The sequence below is a fragment of the Phytophthora infestans genome, genomic scaffold (genome assembly GCF_000142945.1).
Source record: "Phytophthora infestans T30-4 supercont1.30 genomic scaffold, whole genome shotgun sequence".
NCBI classification, from domain to species: domain Eukaryota; phylum Oomycota; class Peronosporomycetes; order Peronosporales; family Peronosporaceae; genus Phytophthora; species Phytophthora infestans.
Window position 1 is genome coordinate 844,888 of NW_003303729.1, and position 18,985 is coordinate 863,872.

The following is an 18,985-nucleotide window of genomic DNA, read 5'->3' on the forward strand; positions in this document are numbered from 1 at the left end:
TTTGACGGAGCAGAGCTAACACAAAGAAGCCCATCGTCACAGCTTTTCAATTCCCAACCAAGCTCGGCCGATCAGACTGTAGACGCGGATAGCAAAGCTAACAACTCAGATGAAGACGAAGAAGATGATGACTGGTAAAGAGTACAAGAACACTCTCTTTAAAAAACTATTTTATGTGCACTACATAAAACTATGACGGTCAAGTTGGGTTCAAAAGTGACGATGGAGGTTCGCTGGGAAGAGGACGAGGTCTCGGGAGCGCTGGTGCGCAAACTGCTGGCCGCTGGTGACGATTATTCCTCATGGGAGACGCGCGCATTCCTGCGACCGATTTTCCGCTGGATGAAAAGCGGGTTGCACAAGGACGGGAGCCGTGAGGATGAAGCTATCGAGCGGGCCTTCGCATACGTCGATTGGTTGGTGCTACTGGCTACAGAAGGCGACGTCTCTCGTAACATTCCGAAGCTGCCAATGCTGCAACCGAGCTACGCACTCAACACGATCGTGACAGCCAGTCAACGGGCTGGCAGTGTGAAGGAAGCCCAGCGAGCCTTCGACCTGCTAGAAGTGCATGGCTACCAACCCGATGTGTTCACGTATACGGCGCTGATCGACGTCATTGCACGCAACGGAGACTTGCCTGCTGCACTTGAAGTATTTCTTATAGTTTTTTTTACGTTATTATGCTTTACTAACGAATTCTGGAATGATTCTCGGTAGAAATACGAGGAAATGCGGCTGTCAACGTCCAAGCCGAACGTGGTGACATACACGACATTGATTCGTGCCGTTGGACTGGGGAACAAAGTTGGAGCGGAGCAGTGTCTGGTGTGTCTGACTCATGCTCGAGAAGACGGAGCTTTTGATGAGGCTCTGTTCCTGGAGGCGCTGGAGACTTGTGCGCGAAGGAAAGATCGCATCGTGGCTACGCGCGTGCTAAAGGAGATTGCAACACATTCACCAAAGCTCCGAATGGACGACAGGTTCTTCCATACAGTTGGTCAGACTGCCAAGTTACTGGACTACGACGGCTTAAACCCAGTTCTCGATGAATGGGTTCAAAGTGGCGTATTGACGTCGGACGAACGAGATCGAGTCGTGAACTTGCAGTCTGAAGAAGGGACGTCCACTGCTGATGGCACCAAGACGCTTGGGTGTCTAGGGCATCAGACCTCACAATCAGTTCGAAAAGCAGTGGTCCACCACGACATCAACCGCCTCATTGCGCGCATTCAGAGTGGATCCATCGTGACCGTGTAAGGAAACCCTGTACGTAGTTTGTGTAGTTTGTGTCATTAACGTTGCATTTGTGTGACCTACAGAAATGATTTCGAGACATTAATCCATCAGTGCAGGAAGCGGAAGTGGAAAGAGGATGTATCGGTAATTGTCGAGGCGATGCGTGATCTCGCCGCGAAAGGGTGGCAGCCAGTCAATGAGGACGACGGCGAAGCGATCCCACCTCAACCTCATCTTCAGCCTACCTCTAAGACGTTCGTTTCCATCGTCGATGCGTACATGTGCTGTGGTGACGAGCCTCTGGCGTGGCAAATAGTCCAAGAAATCGAGAATCTACCGGAGATCTCACGTGAATTGCCGCTGTACCGCAAATTCGTTCGTGGGGCCTATTTGCTGACAAACTGTGACCATATCTCCGAGTTGGTCGCTCTAGCTCATGAAGACAAGATCGTCTTTACACAACGGATGGGAGTCGAAGTTGCTCGCATGTATGGATATCGTCATGTGGAGGGCTTTAACATCTTGACGCACAAGCTTCCTGTTGGCGAGTCTGGCGAAAAGACTAAACGACAGAGTTTTTTGGAAGAATTGGTGAAATCGTGCGCGTACAAGAACAACTCGATCGGAGCAGAGGAGACACTTCGAGCTATGTTGAAACACGGGTATCAACGCTCCGCTACGACTGAAATTGCTCTGTTCATGTGCTGCATTCAGCATGACACGGTGGCAGAGGCGCAGACGAAACTGCAGCATTTTCAACAAGCGTCGCTTATGATGCCTGTGCCAGTGTACGACTCACTACTACGTGAATTTTACTTCAAGTATACGCGTCGCGGGAACACGTTTGACGAGTCTTCTCGCAAGGTCGCAATGAAGACGCTGTACGCACGTCGTGCTATCTTCGAGCAAGTCTTCAAGGACCGCGAAGCACTGGAAACAGAAGCAGACACAGCACTATGTAGTGGCTCGGATCGAGATGCCGCGAGCTTCAGATATTGGTGCTCACGATCGAACTTGTCGTGTTCTCCGTTGATGTTTTCTCAGCATGCGATGCAAGTGCTGACGACTAGTCGAGACAAGGATTCCAAGGCTGCAGCCGAGCAATCCATTCGAGATGCGCTCATGATCACCGCTGACCCGTGTCTGTTTCTGCTCCGCTCGGTGGTCTCGCTACGTTTCTTGGACTTGACGTTCCGAACACTCGGCAAGTTGGCTAAGCAGCTATTAGTGGTGGTGACGGACGAGCTGTCGATGGAGGAACGACACGCTGAGTACTGCGTGAGCCAATTGTCGCTCTTGTCCGTGCATATTGTGAAGGAGTTGGATGACGTCGTGTACCTGCATCGGTCGCATCGCGCAGACCTGCTGGCGTTTTGTCAAGACGCTCTAGAAACGGACAGCGTTGATAAGACCATGGGCTTCTTGATGCGTCGACCTGAACTGTATGACGTAGAGACGGCGGCGTATCTGGGACCGAAGTTCGCTGAGATGTTCGTGTTTGGCGGCGTGAGCAACGTCCTCATGTTCTTCAAATCAGAAATGGACAATTTGCTGGAAATACGTCGCCAATTTGTACGAGAAGTGATCGAGCTGGAGAATGCTGCAGCTGAAGAGGAAGATGACGAGTCCAGCAGCTTTAGATGTACGTACAAGGCTATCAGGGAGTTCAAGTTGGAGCACGAGGCTGAATTCATGCCGTACATGATGCAGGCGCGTGCTGCGATGCCCAGACCGGTGTACGCAGACGCGTCTGCGACTCCTGCTGACGATACAGCGTATCTGAAGATCCCGATTGCTCAAGATCACATTGTGGTGGTAGACAGTGATGAGGCCTTGTCAGTAGCCACCGATCTGTTGATGCGAGACTGCGTGACTCGACTAGGACTGGATGCAGAGTGGCGTCCTGACAGCAGAGCTACAGTACCGTCCAAGTGCTCGATCTTACAGGTCGCTTGTGACGACTATGTCTTTATTTTTGACTTCATGGAGATGGCAATCGGCGACTTGGAAGAGCTTTTCGAGCACCTGTTCACCTCGGACACTATTGTCAAGATCGGATTTGCTATTAACGGTGACATCAAGCGACTACGCTGGTCGTTCCCGGAAGTCAAGTGCTTTGATACGTTCGTCAACGTGCTCGACTTCTCGTTCGACACGTTCGTGGCAACGACGCATCTGGCCGACGGGACTATTATCCCAACGCAGAGCGACGATACCTCATCATTGGACAAGCTTCAGCGTCGCCGTCGTAGACAAAAGGGGCTCAGCACCTATATCAAGCAGGCCCTCGAGCTCCCTCTTTCGAAGTTGCAACAGAAAAGCGACTGGGAGCGACGTCCGCTGACAACGCAGCAAGTGGGATATGCCGCATTGGACGCATACTGCTTGTTAATGCTTCAAGACGCTGTTGCCAGCAAGTAGAGAAGCGTTCATACTGTAGAGCTTTGATACAGGTTTGTAGAGAGAGGGAATGGATCACGCAAACCACGCAACCCTCGTTGACAAGCATAAGTACCACCGTGTTGGTACATTCGTCGTTATCATCCTTTTTCTCAGCCAATCACTTTTCGCAAACTAGCATATTTCTCGAAATTTGAGAAGCATCTGGTCGAGTCACCACTACCGGAAGACCCGTAGCTCCCTTCCCCCCGCCATGTCGTTCGCTACACCTGCGCAGGTGCTGCAGGATGTGCGCTTCGAAGAGCGTTTTGCTGAGATTGAGTCGAGGTTGCCGGCCACGTTGGCTTTGGCCAAGGAGGGATCTTTAGCCAAACGCAATCAGACCAAGCGCAAGCTTTACCACGACAGCGAGCTCATCCGTATCGAGCTGGAAGAGCGTCTGAATGAACTAGGTATCGAAAGTCAGTGGGTCACTGCCCCGGAGATGAAGGAAGCCAATGAGAAGCTGGACGCAGTGCGTAAGCAGCTCAAACTGGACGTGCTGCCCGCCAGTTCCTCTCCTCTGGAGAAGATCTACATGGTCGTGCGCATGCTTACAATGGTGCTGGTGCTCGTGGGTTGGCTCAGCTGTGTGACAGTGCTGATCCCACTCAAATGGCTCAACCCAGTACTCAAGAAGATGGGAGTCAAGAAGAACTACCTTCCCATGGACATTGTGTCATGGGGTACGGCCTTCATGGTCTGTGTCACGGCCTGTACCGACATGAAGGCCGAGGGCGTCGAAAACCTGCTCAACCTTAAGGACTCTGTCGTCTGCATGTTCAGGTGAGTAGATCTAGGTGGGACTAGGAAAGAGGGCGATGGCTGACTGCTTTGGATACTGTTGTTATTGTACAGCCACTCGTCCAACTTGGACGGCTTCATTGTCAATGGATCATCGCCGATTGCCTTCAAGTTTGCCGCCAAGAAAAGCATTTTTCTAGTCCCGTTCCTCGGCTGGTCGTCTCGTTGGGGCTTCGACTTTGTGGCCATCGACCGCTCGCACCGGTACGCTATCTTGCATGGGAATGATAAATAACAATGATAAAGGAGCGCTAACGATTTGGATACGTGCTAATTATCACAGTAAATCAGCGCTGAAGAGTTTAAAGGAACTTGCAGTGTCGGTAAACGAGCATGGCAATTCAGTCTGCATCTCGCCTGAAGGCACACGCTCGAAGGACGGACTGGTAAGCGATACCTGGCTCGGTTAAATTAGTGTATAGCATTGACAACGTTGGTTATGTCCATTATACAGCTTCAAGAATTCAAGAAGGGGCCATTCTACCTGCGTGAGGACACGAAGAAGAACGTGGTGCCCTCCATCGTGTTCGGCGCGTACGAGCTGTGGCCTCCTGGACGATTGTTCAGCATCCCCGGACACGTACGTTGCATCAGTTAGACGTTGATACTTGTGCTGCGTTATTGACTTTGTTTCTATTCGAAGACGTTGGTGCGTTACCTGCCCGAGTACAAGTCAGATCCGAACTTGAACCGTAACCAGAACCGGTTGGCGCTGCGTCGCATCTATCTCAAGGCGTTCACGGAGGATGTTCCGGACTACATTGGCACTCGCGTGAGCACCAACTTCATCCTGAAGAACATGTTCTATCACTATCTTGCGTGGGCGATCACGTTCAAAGTGACTTCGTGGGCACTCACAGTGATCAGCCTCGTCTTGTACTGGCTCAACATCACATATGGCACCTTTATGCTGTTCTCGCTGGTCATGATGGTGGCGGGAGAAGCCCTCATGTTCTTCACCTGCTAATAGCCACTTCGGGACGTTGCCAAGCGCTACTAAGTACGTAGAACAGCTAGGCCTGCGAACGTCGTACATCACCTCGACGTTAATAGGACCGTCAAGTTGTCACTTGACATGCATACAACCCCGTTTGAATACATTTGGGTAGTTAGGCCGTTAGAATCTCTGTCCTTACTTGGCTACAGGGGCTGCTACTGGCTGCAGCTTCTTCTTCTTGCTCCTGCTCTCCAACAATCTCCGTTCACGTTCCTCCATTGTCCCGTATAGCTCCTCCGCTGGCGAATAGACGGACGAGTAGGACGCCAAACGGTGGCGATCCACCTTGAGTTGCTCGTCAACCGTCAGTGTGGATGTTAAAGCCCCAAGCGGCTTCCCGGCGCGTTCAGCCGCTGCCTCCTGTCGCTCACGCTTGCGCTTCCGCACACCAGCGTTGCGGAATCTCACGGGCGCAGTACGCGGCTCACCCCAGCCCGTGAGGATGTTACCCTCCAGTAGCGTATCGCGCAGAAACTTCTCCTCGAGCTCGAAGAGCTTGCGACCCTGCTCCACCCAGTCCTTCTCCTCCACCAGCGTTTTGGCCTGCAGCGCGCGCAGCTTGGCTTCCAGCTCTTTGTTGCTGATCGACATGTTGCTTTGTATCGGGGTGTTTACAATTGTGCTGACGATATTTTTATATATGAAAGCAAAATAATCAGGCCAAACAAATTACAATTATGGTAACTAACACTTATGGGAAAACGTTTGTGAAAAGGGTATCCAGGGTGCTAAGTACAGTAAAATGGCATGAATTGTGACAAAGTCGCCCAGAAGTTCATGTTCACCGCCTTTTCGTAGTTTCAATTTCTTTAGCCATGGGCACCTCTGTATCCAGGTCGTCGCCTTTAGCGCCGACATTTGAGCGGATGGCAACCTGTACGAACAGATCAATTTTGCATAGTAAAATGGTACACTGATGGCTTTGGTATACCAGGGGACCTCAAGGCCTCTCGAGGATTGCTCCAGACATACAAGGACAAGGACATGGACTTTGGTCTAGATTCGCAGAGACTGGCCGATCTTGTCGGGGGTGATAAGGATTGGGCTGAAGGGATCATTGATGCCTTTCGAAGCCACACCGGAATGTACGCTGTATCCACTGTGCTAATCAACTTTACTTCGTAAAGCGCTAATGAGCTGTCGAGGTCTCAGTATCAATGCTCTCGCATTTATATGTGGGGCATGTCTTGTGAGTTCTGGACCCGCACTAGAAAAGGCTGGGGGTAAGGCTCGATGTTGTTTACGAGTGCTCAACAATTATAATACTCACAATTGCTTTGTAAGTGATCTTTGACGCATTGGATTTCGATGGTACCGAGCAGATTTCGATGGATGAAATGGTGCGTCACTCCAAAAGAAATAATGTGTCATATTGCTTAGCACTCAACCACTTTATTGTAGACGATTTCGTTGTTGTGTTGCGCGCGGGGTGTCTGTATCATGGCTGGGGTGGGTACTATTCCCTCGGACGAAGAGCTGGAGACGGTCACGTTGCAAGCATATCGTGAGCTGAACAAGACTTCTTCTCAGAGTATCACCAAGTCCGAATTCACAAAATGGATATTGGAATTTGCGAGCGGGACAGAAGCGCATTTAACGCGAGAAGTAACACTTCAAAATGCACTCGAACAATTTCGGGTCCTTCCGCCGACCGATATCTCTGCACCTCCACAGCCTGTTGACGATACGCAGGATGGTCTGCTCCGTGATGAGCTGACCCCAGCAAACGAGCTACCCGTAGATATACAACAAGGAGTTGATGTTACCCCTGAGAAGAACGACACTGATCAACTTCATACTCATATTGATGAAGACGCTGAACTCGTCAGACCAGTTGAGTTGGCCTTTATCTCCCCTGACGAACAAGTTCCAAGCGGTATTGAAGTGCCTTTGGACGAGCATGAGACAAAATCTGAAGAAACTGAGCAACAAAACCTTACACAGATCGACAACAACGATGAAGGCGAAGTTAATGCGCTAGAGCTACAAAGTGATGACACTGGTCTTACTATAGAATGTGAAGAGCAGCCGATTACGCGTAAGCATTTTGAGTCGGGAGATAGTGCTGATGTACCTCCAGTCGCTGGAAGTGACTATCCTACATTCGTTGCAGACGCAGATGAGCAACACGACAGCACGTCAGCCGAGGAACTACCCAGTAAACTACCGAAAGTAGCAGAAAATGAGTCATCGGCAAGCGATTTGGGCGACCTCCAGGATAATGCAAGCAGCACCATCGACCCCGAGACGCAAAATATTGGACCCGTTGATGCATCCCAAGAGTTGCTAGCAGAGATACCATCCCCAGAACCTACAGCCACTAAGCTCGAGAACGATGAACTTGTGTACGAACACGAAAGCACGTCTGTCGAAGAACTACCCACTGAATTACCGGGAGTAGCAGAAAAGGAGTCTTCGGCAAGTGATTTGAGCGTCCCTCAAGATAATGCAAGCAGCAGCATCGACCCCGAGACGCAACAGACTGAACCAGCTGATGCATCCCAAGAATTGCAAGCAGAGCCTACAGCCAGTGAACGCGAGAACGATGATCTTGTGTACGAACAGGATGCCTTTGAGCAGAGCGGAGACGATGAGGATAAAGACGATCAACACGCAGAGTACAGAGAGCAAACAATAGATACTCCGATCGAACTCGCAGTCGCAGCCGAGATGCCTGTAGTAACGCCTATCGAGAGGGAACCTGAAGTGAGTACAACCCAAGATGCTGTCGATAACGAGCCTAATGATGGAGCTCAAGAAGGTAAGGCGACTAATGATCTTAGACCCATTAGCCATAACCCTCGACTATCGTAGCCAACGGAAGACGCCCCTCCTGCAGATCTCAACGCTTTTGACACATACGATTACCAGGATCCGAGATTTGATGGAAGTAGCGGTGTTGCTCCTCCATCTGAACCGCAAGACTTGCTGGATGACAATGCAACAATGCTGCTTCACGAGGATTTAGCGGACGCTCCTGCTGAGTAAGCGCTCAATTACTGATACCGGCATCATTAATAAACCAAACGGGTTAAGAAGGATCTGTTTACGACTAAACGGGGCGGCTTTGCACTAATCGAACACCGAAGCTCGCTAATACATCCGACATCGAAACCGATCCCGACCGTTGTACTACTAGGCCAGAGCTGCGCCGATGAGATGTTCTCCATCATCACTGCTATCATCATCGACATCGTCATCATCGTCATCATCATCGTCATCGTCGTCGTCGTCGTTGTCGCTCGAATCATCATCGTCGTCGTCATTAGTATCATAGGAGAGTCGTCCTTCGAGTGTCCTCCGATGTCCTTCAAGCTCGGAGCTCGCACGTTCCACGTCGTCAGTGTCTTGCACGCTCTCCACCGACTCCACGCCATTGCTAGGGGCTGACGCCGCCTTCAGAACTGCAGGATTCTTCGATCCTTCCTTGGCCGCCTCTTGTTGTGTCATAAGCGCAAACGGAGGACGACGTAGACACCGCCGCTTGTTAAACCATCGCCGAAGCTGCGTCATATTCACGTCCACTGTCTGCTTCTTCACATCGCGTAGCGGCGGGGTGTTCAGCTGAGCCAGGTAGCTCTCCATTTCTTCCTGTGATGGTTTATACTTCTGTTGGAACCACGCCTCAAGCGCCGTGAGCTGGTCCATCGAGAACTTCATAGGGCGCAACACACGTCCCTTTTTCTCCTTCGCTCGTGGCTTGACCGGTCGTGCTGTTGGCTTAGCCTTCTTGTTCGGTGGCTCGCCAGACAAGAGCAGGGAGGAATCATCGTCGAACGCCGCACTGCCACTCTCCAAAACGTTCGGCTTTATCGTTGATCGGACGCGAGAACTTGACGCTGTGCTTAGCGCTGGACTGGCGGGTGCGGATAACGGAGCATCGTCATCAGCGTCCTGCTCCAGTATCGCACGGCGGTTCATCCCCAGGTTCTCCAAGAGTGCAATTGTAGCCTTGCGAAGCAAAGTAGGCTTCGTATAGACCTTCAAGATCTGCTTAAGGTCGGCCACCAGACCCGACTGGATACGCACGTCAGGCTCAACTTTCATAGCACGCAACAGATCCACCACTTGCTGCAGTCCGTTCGTCACTACGGTCGTCTTGGGCTGTTCCATGAGACTGCGCAGTCGGTTTTGCAGAGCCATCACTTCTAGTACCGTGGCGTGCTTCACCATCGAGATGTCATCCAGCTCCGAGTCCTGTGTACGTTGTCGTTTGCCTCGGCCATTAACATTGTATCCCTGTTGATCAGCAGCCGTAGGCACAGAGTAGGATGCCGCGATATAAGAGCGGATGTTGTTCGGCCGTGTGAAGGCGTTCACAGCTGCATCAAACAGATAACTCTGAGCGCGCACGCGGTCTACTTCCTTGACCAGCTCATTCGGGTCCACGGAGGCCCGCAATTGCGCAATCCTCTGCTCCAACCGCAGATCGATCTCCTCCTCTGCAGCTTGAGCGTCGTGGCCCGCCTCCACTGCGAGTTTTACATAACGCATACGTTCACGGAAGCGACGGCGCTTAAACCAATCACGCACGTGGGCTAGCGAGAGTCCGCCCACCTGGAACGGATTCGCGTATGGCCGGTAGTTTAAGATCGTACGCATGAGTGTGAGCTCGTCTAGGAGCGGGCGTGGGTACGAATAGTACCATTCCTGTAGTTTTTGAACTTGTAGTGGCATGTACAGTCGGCCAAAGGCCGAGGACGAGCGGCCACGCTCCTGAGCGATAGCAGTGGCCGTCGCAGCCGCCGCGCTGGCCTGCACGGCCGCCTCGAGAGCCTGGAACGTGCCCGTTTGCAGAGATACTTTAGATACCAAGTTAGCTTCTCCCTGCATACTAGTGGCCTGGATGATCTCGGCCATTTCTCGGATCCGGACCATGGCTGCCTCCATTTTGGCCAGCACACGATCCGTCTGATCTTCCGTGGCCTCGTCCACCTTTGGCGCGTCCTGCTTCTTAGATGTCGAGTCAGTTGACCCAGCCAGTGTCTTGGCCGGGTTGCGCAGCGGAAGCATGCCCATGGCCTGGCCACAAGAGCAGTCAGCGCCGCCCTGGCCCGAGCCTTTGCCTGAGCGCTGACGAGCGTCCCCGCGGGTCTCGACCAGGCTCTTAATCTCCAGCAACATACTGTCGCAGCCCGTGAGAAGCTGCGACGTCTTCGCCGTGATGCTCTTATTGTACGTCTTGCCAGCGTCCAGCGAATCGCGTACGAGCTTGGCCACCAGCTCCACGGCCGGATTCAAGTCCACATCCTGCCAAGCAGCATGCTCCAACTGCTCGTCCTCCGAGTCCTCGTTGTCGCTCACACCGCCGTCTTCGGGCTCGACGACCGCGTCCGGCCCAGCGGTGGCCAATGCGGTAGGTACCTCCTTGCAGATGAAGTCCATCTTCATGGCGCTCATCGTAACGTCCCGCTCTCTGCTTCACGTCTAATGCGGGGTTCAAGCAACATAACAATTGTTGCTGCAACTTATCTTTATGTTGTTGCAATGGTTCCTTCTGTTGCTGTTGAGTGACTCAAAAACCATTTGACTAACGTAACTTGACCGGAATGACTCAACTGGACCAGGTGTGCGCTCTAGAAGGCCACAGCGAGCGCGCGTGGCACGTGTCCTGGCGCTTCGACGGCAAGTTGTTGGCGTCGTGCAGTGGAGATCGTACTATCCGCCTTTGGGCTGCCAACAATAACAGCGTATGGGAGTGCGTCGGCATTCTCGAGGACGCACAGACCCGCACCATCCGAGCCTGTGAATGGTGCGTGCCCAGTTATAACGTAGTCAAGTTGGAGTAGCTAATTTGTGGCCAATTGCAGGTCGCCCGATGGCCGCTACCTGGCGTCCGTGAGCTTCGACGGCACCACTGTCATTTGGGAGAAACAAGGGAGCTCGTACGAAGTTATCTCGAGTCTCGAAGGCCACGAGAGCGAAGTCAAGAGCGTGGCATGGAGCCCCTCAGGCTCCTACCTAGCCACATGCAGTCGCGACAAGAGCGTCTGGATATGGGAAGCGGATGCTGATACCGACTTTGAGTGCATTTCGGTGCTCCACGCGCATATGCAGGACGTCAAGTTCGTGGCCTGGCACCCGAAGGAGGACCTCCTTGTCTCGGCCAGTTACGACGACACTATCCGCATTTGGGCTGAGAATGACGACGATTGGTACTGCAAGGAGACACTGACGGGCCACACGGCGACGGTGTGGGGCGTTGCACTGAGTCCACAGGGCACGGAGATGGCGTCGGTGTCTGATGACACGGACGTGATCATCTGGCAGTACGACTCCAATAGCAAGGAGGTGAACGAGGACGGAGGGTGCGTCACTAGATTCAGTTTATTAGTATGAGCCTAGCTAACATCTTTTTTCTCGTAGCTCCAAGCAGTGGAAGCTTAAGTTCACGCTGTCAAACTGCCACGAGCGTACCATCTTCAGCGTGGACTGGTCCAAGCACGGCGCCTTTTTGGTGACGGGGGCGGCAGACAATGCTATCCGTGTCTTCCAGGGCCAACCGAATGATACGCCCTCCTCTTTCGACCTTGCAATCTGTCAGAAAGAAGCTCACGCGAGTGATATCAACTGCGTGCGATGGAGCCCCCAGCTACTGGAGGATAAAGGCAAGAAGACGTTCCTGCTCGCCTCTGCCGGCGACGACGCGCTTGTGCGTATCTGGAGCATGACTATTTAGCCGAGCTACATGTACCTCTCCGCGTCAAACCAATAGGGGCTTTTCAATAGAAACAAGACAAGAACCTTCATCCATCTACATTATAAACACAACTTGGCTAAGTCCTCCACTATTGTTGTCGGCGTCCAATGACTCAAATAACAGCGTCCAGTGGCTCTAATATGTTGTACTACTACGTAACACTAGTCAATGGGTAGCTTTCAGGTATCGCACTGCGGGGTGAAGAAAACTTGTTTTAAAGCTGCATTTAACGTATCCATGCTGAGCTGGATGTACCGCACGCTAACCAGAAAGCTCAGGATTGTGCTTGAGGAAATTACGGAAATCGCTCCTCACTCTATCGACGCCCAGTAGTTTCTTACGTAGCAATTGACTCAGTACGTTGGGGCTTGTCTCCTCAACCACCCACTTCTCGAATTGCCAATCCTGTAAATCCTTGATATACTCTTTCGTTTTCGCTGAAGAAGCTCGGCGTTTCGAATTGGCTAGCATTCGTGCGAGAGTAGCGTCGCCAAAATGTCTTTCCAGCTGCCTGATAGGCGCAAACTCATCTGGGGTCTTCTTGTAGCCGTCCAACTTGAGCACATAAGCCACCCAGGTGGTAAACCCCGGACTTTCGAACACTTTGTCGCCCTTCTCGTTCAATTTAAGAATCTTGAACATGTCGTCTGAGGTGTGTCCATTCATCCTCCATATATCCATTTCCAGTCTTGTCGCGACGTCTTTGGTAAGCCTACTGTTGGCTCCGTTCGCCCTCGCAAAAGCATTTGTCAAGCCGACATCTCCAAGTTGTTTCCTCAGCACGGAGAATATTATCTCGTCTGCGTTATTTCCCTGCATGTTTAGATAAGCAACCCAAGTGTTCCACGCTGGACTCTCAAACAACTTGCCTCCTTCTTTGTCGAGTCCGATACTCTTGAAGACATCATCACCACTTTTTCCAGCAGCCGACCATTTATCGAGCTGGAGTTGCTCCATTTTCTTGGCAATAAACCCGGTTTGAATGTCGCCCTTCGCAGAACCAATCATCTTGGCTAGTTTCGCTTCATCAAAGCTTGTCGACTTGATCGCCAGGAACAGCAGCTCATATGGGTCCTTATTCAGCTTCTCCGCGTAAGAAACCCAAATGCTCAACATTGGACTTTTCAGAAGCGTAACCCCTTCTTCGTTTAACTTGAGAAGCCGGAACACGTCGATGATTGATTTTTTATCGGTCATCCATTTCTCAAGCTGCAAGGTCTCCAATTTCTCGGCGATTGCTTTCGAATTAGCATCGTTCTTTGATAAAACTAGCATTTTCGCTAGATCTACATCGTCATAGCGTCGCCTTAGCTTGAAAAGCAGAAAGTCGTAGGGGTCCTTGCCCTGCTTCGAGACGAAAGCCATCCACGTACTGAGCTCCGGGCTTCTCAAAATATTGGTACCTTCTGCATCAAGTTTTAGAAGCTTGAACACCCCATCAGAAGTTTTTCCTTCAGCCTCCCACCGGTTTAGCTGTTGTTGCTGGAACTTTGTCTGCACGCCCTCTGTGAGCTTCTGCAGTTTTTTCGCTCCAAAATCTTTTATCTTGTTGATGCCAAAGTTTACTCTATCTTCGTCTTCCTTGCTGTCGGTAGCTATCGTATTGAGCTGCCGGTTGGCTAGACTTTTCGGGGGATCCGCTGAACGAGTACGATCAGACGTCTCAATATCGACGCGGATTGTCTTTAGACTCGCAGAGTGTGATACCACACTGGCGAAGATGATCAGAGCGGTAGCAACGAGAAGTATCAAGCTATGAGCATACTTCGTGCGCGTGCACTGAACAATCATTGCGACCATTGGAGGGGTCCAACGTGAATTCTAAAATGGGTAGCAAGCACAAGTCGTGATGCGTCGCTATTAAGTAACGTTGCTAAATTATGTACAGTACTTCAGACTGAAGTCTTCACCGTAAACGCATCACAACGTTACGTATCATTGCAGATGGTATAGCAAAATGTGTGTAAACATAGCATAATGTTTTCTGTATTAATTATACATGTTACATGTATTAAAATTACGAATATCAAAGTGGTACCCGACATCTTCGCTAAACGAGCAGCGGAAAGAGCTCAACAGTCTGGACTCTGCTCCAAGATCATTTTCTAAGCGTGAAACCAGGAAGTTTAGTCACATCGACTGGAGTGCATCTCCAGTCGGAAGTTCTATGCACATGTACTTTATCTTCGGATAAGGTGTTTAGATCTTTGCGAGGATGTACAGTAGCCGACAGGGTTGTTGCTCGCATTACTGTACAGTACATGTACAGTACCGATCTGGAAAACTTCCAGTGGAAAATTGAGTTAACGAATTATAAAGAGGTCATTTATTAAAAAGTAAACTCTACTTGGGAGTTTTTTTTACGTCACTTCACTTTTGGACCTATATTATATGGCACGTGTTGCTGTGCCCGGCTGAGTGAAATGTGACGAGGCTAATGTGACCGGTTGAGCCCAGCTGATACCGACTGAGCCCGGCTAGACGAGAGTCAGTGCCGCGTCATCACTTGATGAGTGGCTGCTTCCTTTTTACCCAAGAAAAAACCTCAACTGATATTTTAAGAAAAAATCACGTGTGGTGTCTTGCATTGGCACTGAAACACTTAACAAAAAAAAGTGTCTAAGTATGGTGTTTAAATTGGTGAGTCGTACTGTGCTAGTGTTTATATTGGTAAGGTGTAGTGAAATGTAAAAAGTGATGTATTTAAAGGCACATACACAGATACCTGTATCGGAGACATTGAAGCCTCTTCTTGTCAACGGCTCCCACTGCATTTGCTCCGCACAACATTTCAAATACAAGTAGGACGTACACGCCACAGTTGTAGCTATCCGTTTGTATGCCGAGGCTAGATTCGTATAAACGGGTGCGGTAACGCTTCACACCAGCACCCGGAAGCAAACTTACCAGAGACCCGGCAACAGCCCGGATACTTGCCATGTAACTTGAATGCATCGGGTCGTACAATAGTATCTCATCGGTAGCAGAGTTGATGTAACGGGGTACGTAGCACTAAGTGTACCCTGGTTACATGAAGTGTGACACTTCACACTTCAGGAGTATGACATGTCATACTCCGGGATATTTGGTACAAGGTACCAAGGTCATTCAAAACCAACCATTGGTTAAATGACATTGCATTTCTATAAGTAACTGATAGTTTGTATTAACCTCAAACTTAACCTACCTATAAATATACTCAGTTTACAATCTACCTTATTTAGGTCACTTCGCTCTCTTTAATTAAAGAGGGGACCTGTGAACTGCCGTTCACTGAGAGTTTGTATACTCTCGGAAGATAACTTCCTCTAGCGCAAGGTGCTGTGTGACCCCGTCACACTTGGTAGCACTTGTAGTCAATCCACGCCATCGCGGGTAGACTACCTGAACCTCCGAAGTTCGTTGCCATGGATAGGAACGACTTCTCCCATATGAACGACTCTCAGTTCGAGTCGGTTCGGAAGATGGCAGCCATCTTCGGGATGGAGGCCCTGCAGAGCCTGGTGGTATCAACACCGGCTGAGCAGCTCGAGCGCGTCAATGCATTCGACGCGTACGAGCAGGGCCTCATCGCGCATGTGCGGGAGAACCTGCAGGCTCCGGCGGCGGAAGCAAACCCGCCTCACCCGAAGCCAATACGGCTGAAGGTAAAGCCGTATGAAGGGAAGGAAGGCGAGAACCTTCACTTCTGGGTCCGAGAAGTAGAGCTCGCGATGGACGCGGCTCTGATCTCGACCGAGCAACTGCGTGTTGCTTTTGCACTCTCCAACCTTAGCGGTCGTGCTAAGAGTTGGGTGTACACTCGGGAAGCGACATCCCCTGGATGTTTCACATCCTGGGCTCAGCTGTGCGAACAGCTCCGAGCCGCGTTCCTCCCGGCGAACTACGAGTACCGCCAGCGTTCGCGCTTCCTCGCGTGTAAACAAGGAAGACGCGAACTGCACGAGTATGTGCAAGAGATACGGGAGCTCACGGCGTCCCTAGTGGGAAACCCACTCAATGAACACATCAAGATGACTGTGTTCATGGACGGCCTTCGAGTGGGCCCCGCACGCACTCAGCTGTTCCGGGTGCAGGCAAACACCCTTGAAGAGGCGATTCAAGTGGCTCTTCAAGAAGAATACAGCCATCGCCAGGCGCGTACGCCGGCCTCAGCGTGGCCTGGGAGTTCCTTGTCGGCTCCCGGTCGAACAAGCCCCAACGGACCAGTTCCCATGGAACTCGGGTCCGCCGAACAGCGTGACATCCGCTGCTTCGGCTGTGGGAAGATGGGCCACTTCAAGCGCGACTGTCCCGCGGAAAGACTCCGCAGACGGTCCTTCCCCAAGCCCGTCCTCAAGGGTCGCTGGCAGAAGCCAGGATCCCGGGGACAGGGGAACGCAGGGAACCAGTAGGGGCGGGGCGCCCTACTGGGGAAGAACTAAGTCTTCGTGATGGGTGCGCGGGTGGCGCGTACCACGGGGACTTAGCCCCTGAGAGTCTTCGCACTCTCGAATCGGCGAAGAGCAGCGGCGGGTTGCTCGTAGTACACGGATGTGTATGGGGGTACGATCACCCCTTTAGAATCTTGATTGACTCTGGGGCGTCGAAGAATTTCGCACGCCGCCAGACGGTTGCTCGTAACAGCAACAAGTTGTCCGAAGCTTTGCGAGAAAGCAAGGGCAACGGGACGGTGTCAGTGCGACTGGCCGACGGGAAGGTCGTCACTGTTCTTAACGTCCAAGTGGATCTGGCTGTCAAGTTTGAAGACTTTGACAGCCTCGAACAGTTCACTGTTCTCGATATGGATCCATATGATATGATCCTGGGCATGCCCTGGCTTGAGAAGCACGAGCCCTGGATCGACTGGCGAGGCAAGGCAATCGGTGCCAGCCGCCCTGCGCAGTCCGACAGAGCATTGGTGAGTCATGTTCCCACCTCTGTCAGGACCCGGGGCGCCCGCGAGGGCTGCCAGGGTACCAAAGCATCCGGCAGATGCTTGGGAGTCGTCGACGTATATGACGACTCCGAGGATGTTTTGATGGTGGCCGCGCCCAGAAGAGGCGCCGGCCAAGTGGGTAACTTAGGTCCACAGGCGGGTAACTTAGTTCCGCAGACAGCTGCAGCTGTCATGAACACTGAGAACAGCGTGTTCAGAGTGGGTAACAGAGTTCCACTCACGGTCGCCCAGACCATAACTGAAGAGGAAGACGTCGGATACGCTTCCTGTGTGGGTAACACAGTGCCACACGCGGTCGCCCAGACCTTAACTGAAGAGGAAGGCGTTGAACACGCTTCCTGTGTGGGTACAACAGTACCACACGAGGCCACGAGTGCCTCGGATGTCGTAGCGACGACATCCCTAGACGTGGGCAGCAAAGCTCCCCGTCACAGAAGCCGTCGGCAAAGACGCCGCCGCCGCCTCAAGTCGGATCCGAACTTCGTTCCGATCGACGTCGCTTCAAGCGACTCGGAGTCCAGGGCCCGGGCTCCTCCGACAAGGCCGGTGGAAGAGTGCTATCACATCTTCGATAGCGAGACGGGTTTACCCGTCAAGGCATCTGGTGTCCACTTGGAACCGTTGCCAGAGGTTGCAGAGATACTGAACCTCGAGGAAATGACGGCTGAGTCTTTCCTGGCCAACCTCAAGGCTGGAGAGATCGCTGAGATGGTACTCATGAGACCTGAGACCACTCAGGAGGAGCTGAACTCCTCCTCTGTCTTGGACGAGAACGTCCTGGAAGACATGAACAAGCAGCGTCAGGTGCGCTTGGGTTCTGAGATTCTCAAGAACCCCAAGGATCCGGTGTATCCTTTGGTGACGGAGTATGCGGACGTGGTGAATAAACACCCACCGACCCAACTCCCACCGGATCGAGGCGTACGGCACGAGATTGATCTCGTGCCCGGCACAAAGTATTGTGTCACGAGGCAATGGCCTCTCCCGCGCGAACAGTGCGAGGTCATTGATGCCTTCTTCGCCGCGAAAGCGAAGGCAGGCATGGTGCGGGAGTCGAAATCCCCGCACTCGACGCCGACTTTCTGCGTTCGTAAGCCGAACGGAAAGTGGCGTCTGGTTCACGCTTATAACAAGCTGAACAACGCAACGGTGCCGGCCCAAACACCGATCCCACGAAAGGATGTGTTGTTGAACAACATGGCCGGGAGCGTACTGTACAGTGCGCTGGATTTGGTAGACGGATACTACCAAATCCTGATGCGAGAGAGTGACATCCCGCTCACCGCGGTAAGCACTCCAAGCGGCATGCTTTGGGAGTGGCTCGTCATGCCGCAGGGCTTGTCTAACGCCCCGGCGACGTTCAATCGCCTGGTGACGCAATTGTTCCGCCCTTTGCGTACCTTCGTACAGACGTACTTCGACGACATTTTCGTCCATAGCCGTGCCGAGGGAGGCAAGACGGCCATGGAGGTGCATCTAGGACACCTCCGTCGAGTGTTGGACGTGATGCGAGCGAACAAGCTCTACGCCAACATCGACAAGTGCGTTTTCGCGTCACCAGAGATCAAAGTTCTCGGTTGCTTCGTAAGCAACGTGGGCGTTCGGGCTGACCCAGACAAGGTCAAGGCCATAGCAGCATGGCCGACGCCCCGATCCCAGAAGGATCTTCGAAAGTGGTTGGGTTTGGCCAACTACCTTCACAAGTACAGCGCTGGGTACGCGGGCTTCGCTAAGCCCTTGTCGAGCCTCCTTCAGAAGGACGTCGACTGGCGCTGGGAGCAAGAGCACCAGGATGCTTTTGACAGCATCAAGGCCAGTCTCCAAGAGGCCCCTGTCCTGGCTCTGCCGGACGAGACGAAGCCGTTTA

At 52.1% G+C, this 18,985-nt stretch overlaps 7 protein-coding genes across 7 annotated transcripts; 4 read left to right on the forward strand and 3 right to left on the reverse strand.

The window, feature by feature from the left end:
• Positions 1-222: 222 nt before the first annotated feature.
• Positions 223-3,660, forward strand: PITG_13841 (uncharacterized protein; the record flags this gene model as incomplete). The annotated part of the gene is made up of 3 exons (XM_002899475.1): positions 223-654; positions 721-1,256; positions 1,323-3,660. 3 exons carry the CDS (start codon positions 223-225, stop codon positions 3,658-3,660), a joined length of 3,306 nt encoding a protein of 1,101 aa, XP_002899521.1.
• A 209-nt stretch (positions 3,661-3,869) lies between these two features.
• Positions 3,870-6,079, forward strand: PITG_13842 (uncharacterized protein; the record flags this gene model as incomplete). Its single annotated transcript, XM_002899476.1, has 5 exons — positions 3,870-4,464; positions 4,537-4,686; positions 4,766-4,868; positions 4,937-5,062; positions 5,126-6,079. The coding sequence occupies 5 exons, from the start codon at positions 3,893-3,895 to the stop codon at positions 5,447-5,449; spliced, it is 1,275 nt and encodes a 424-aa protein (XP_002899522.1).
• Positions 5,615-6,070, reverse strand: PITG_13843 (uncharacterized protein; the record flags this gene model as incomplete). Its single annotated transcript, XM_002899477.1, has 1 exon — positions 5,615-6,070. The coding sequence occupies one exon, from the start codon at positions 6,068-6,070 to the stop codon at positions 5,615-5,617; it is 456 nt and encodes a 151-aa protein (XP_002899523.1).
• A 218-nt stretch (positions 6,080-6,297) lies between the features above and the next one.
• Positions 6,298-8,364, forward strand: PITG_13844 (uncharacterized protein; the record flags this gene model as incomplete). Its single annotated transcript, XM_002899478.1, has 6 exons — positions 6,298-6,355; positions 6,414-6,564; positions 6,632-6,702; positions 6,764-6,819; positions 6,881-8,240; positions 8,351-8,364. 2 exons carry the CDS (start codon positions 6,920-6,922, stop codon positions 8,362-8,364), a joined length of 1,335 nt encoding a protein of 444 aa, XP_002899524.1.
• A 250-nt stretch (positions 8,365-8,614) lies between these two features.
• PITG_13845 (uncharacterized protein) lies at positions 8,615-10,892 on the reverse strand (the record flags this gene model as incomplete). Its single annotated transcript, XM_002899479.1, has 1 exon — positions 8,615-10,892. The coding sequence occupies one exon, from the start codon at positions 10,877-10,879 to the stop codon at positions 8,615-8,617; it is 2,265 nt and encodes a 754-aa protein (XP_002899525.1).
• A 279-nt stretch (positions 10,893-11,171) lies between these two features.
• On the forward strand, positions 11,172-12,266 carry PITG_13846 (WD repeat protein 39; the record flags this gene model as incomplete). Its single annotated transcript, XM_002899480.1, has 3 exons — positions 11,172-11,224; positions 11,290-11,787; positions 11,846-12,266. 3 exons carry the CDS (start codon positions 11,172-11,174, stop codon positions 12,156-12,158), a joined length of 864 nt encoding a protein of 287 aa, XP_002899526.1.
• A 174-nt stretch (positions 12,267-12,440) lies between these two features.
• On the reverse strand, positions 12,441-13,979 carry PITG_13847 (secreted RxLR effector peptide protein, putative; the record flags this gene model as incomplete). The annotated part of the gene is made up of 1 exon (XM_002899481.2): positions 12,441-13,979. One exon carries the CDS (start codon positions 13,977-13,979, stop codon positions 12,441-12,443), a length of 1,539 nt encoding a protein of 512 aa, XP_002899527.1.
• Positions 13,980-18,985: the final 5,006 nt, after the last annotated feature.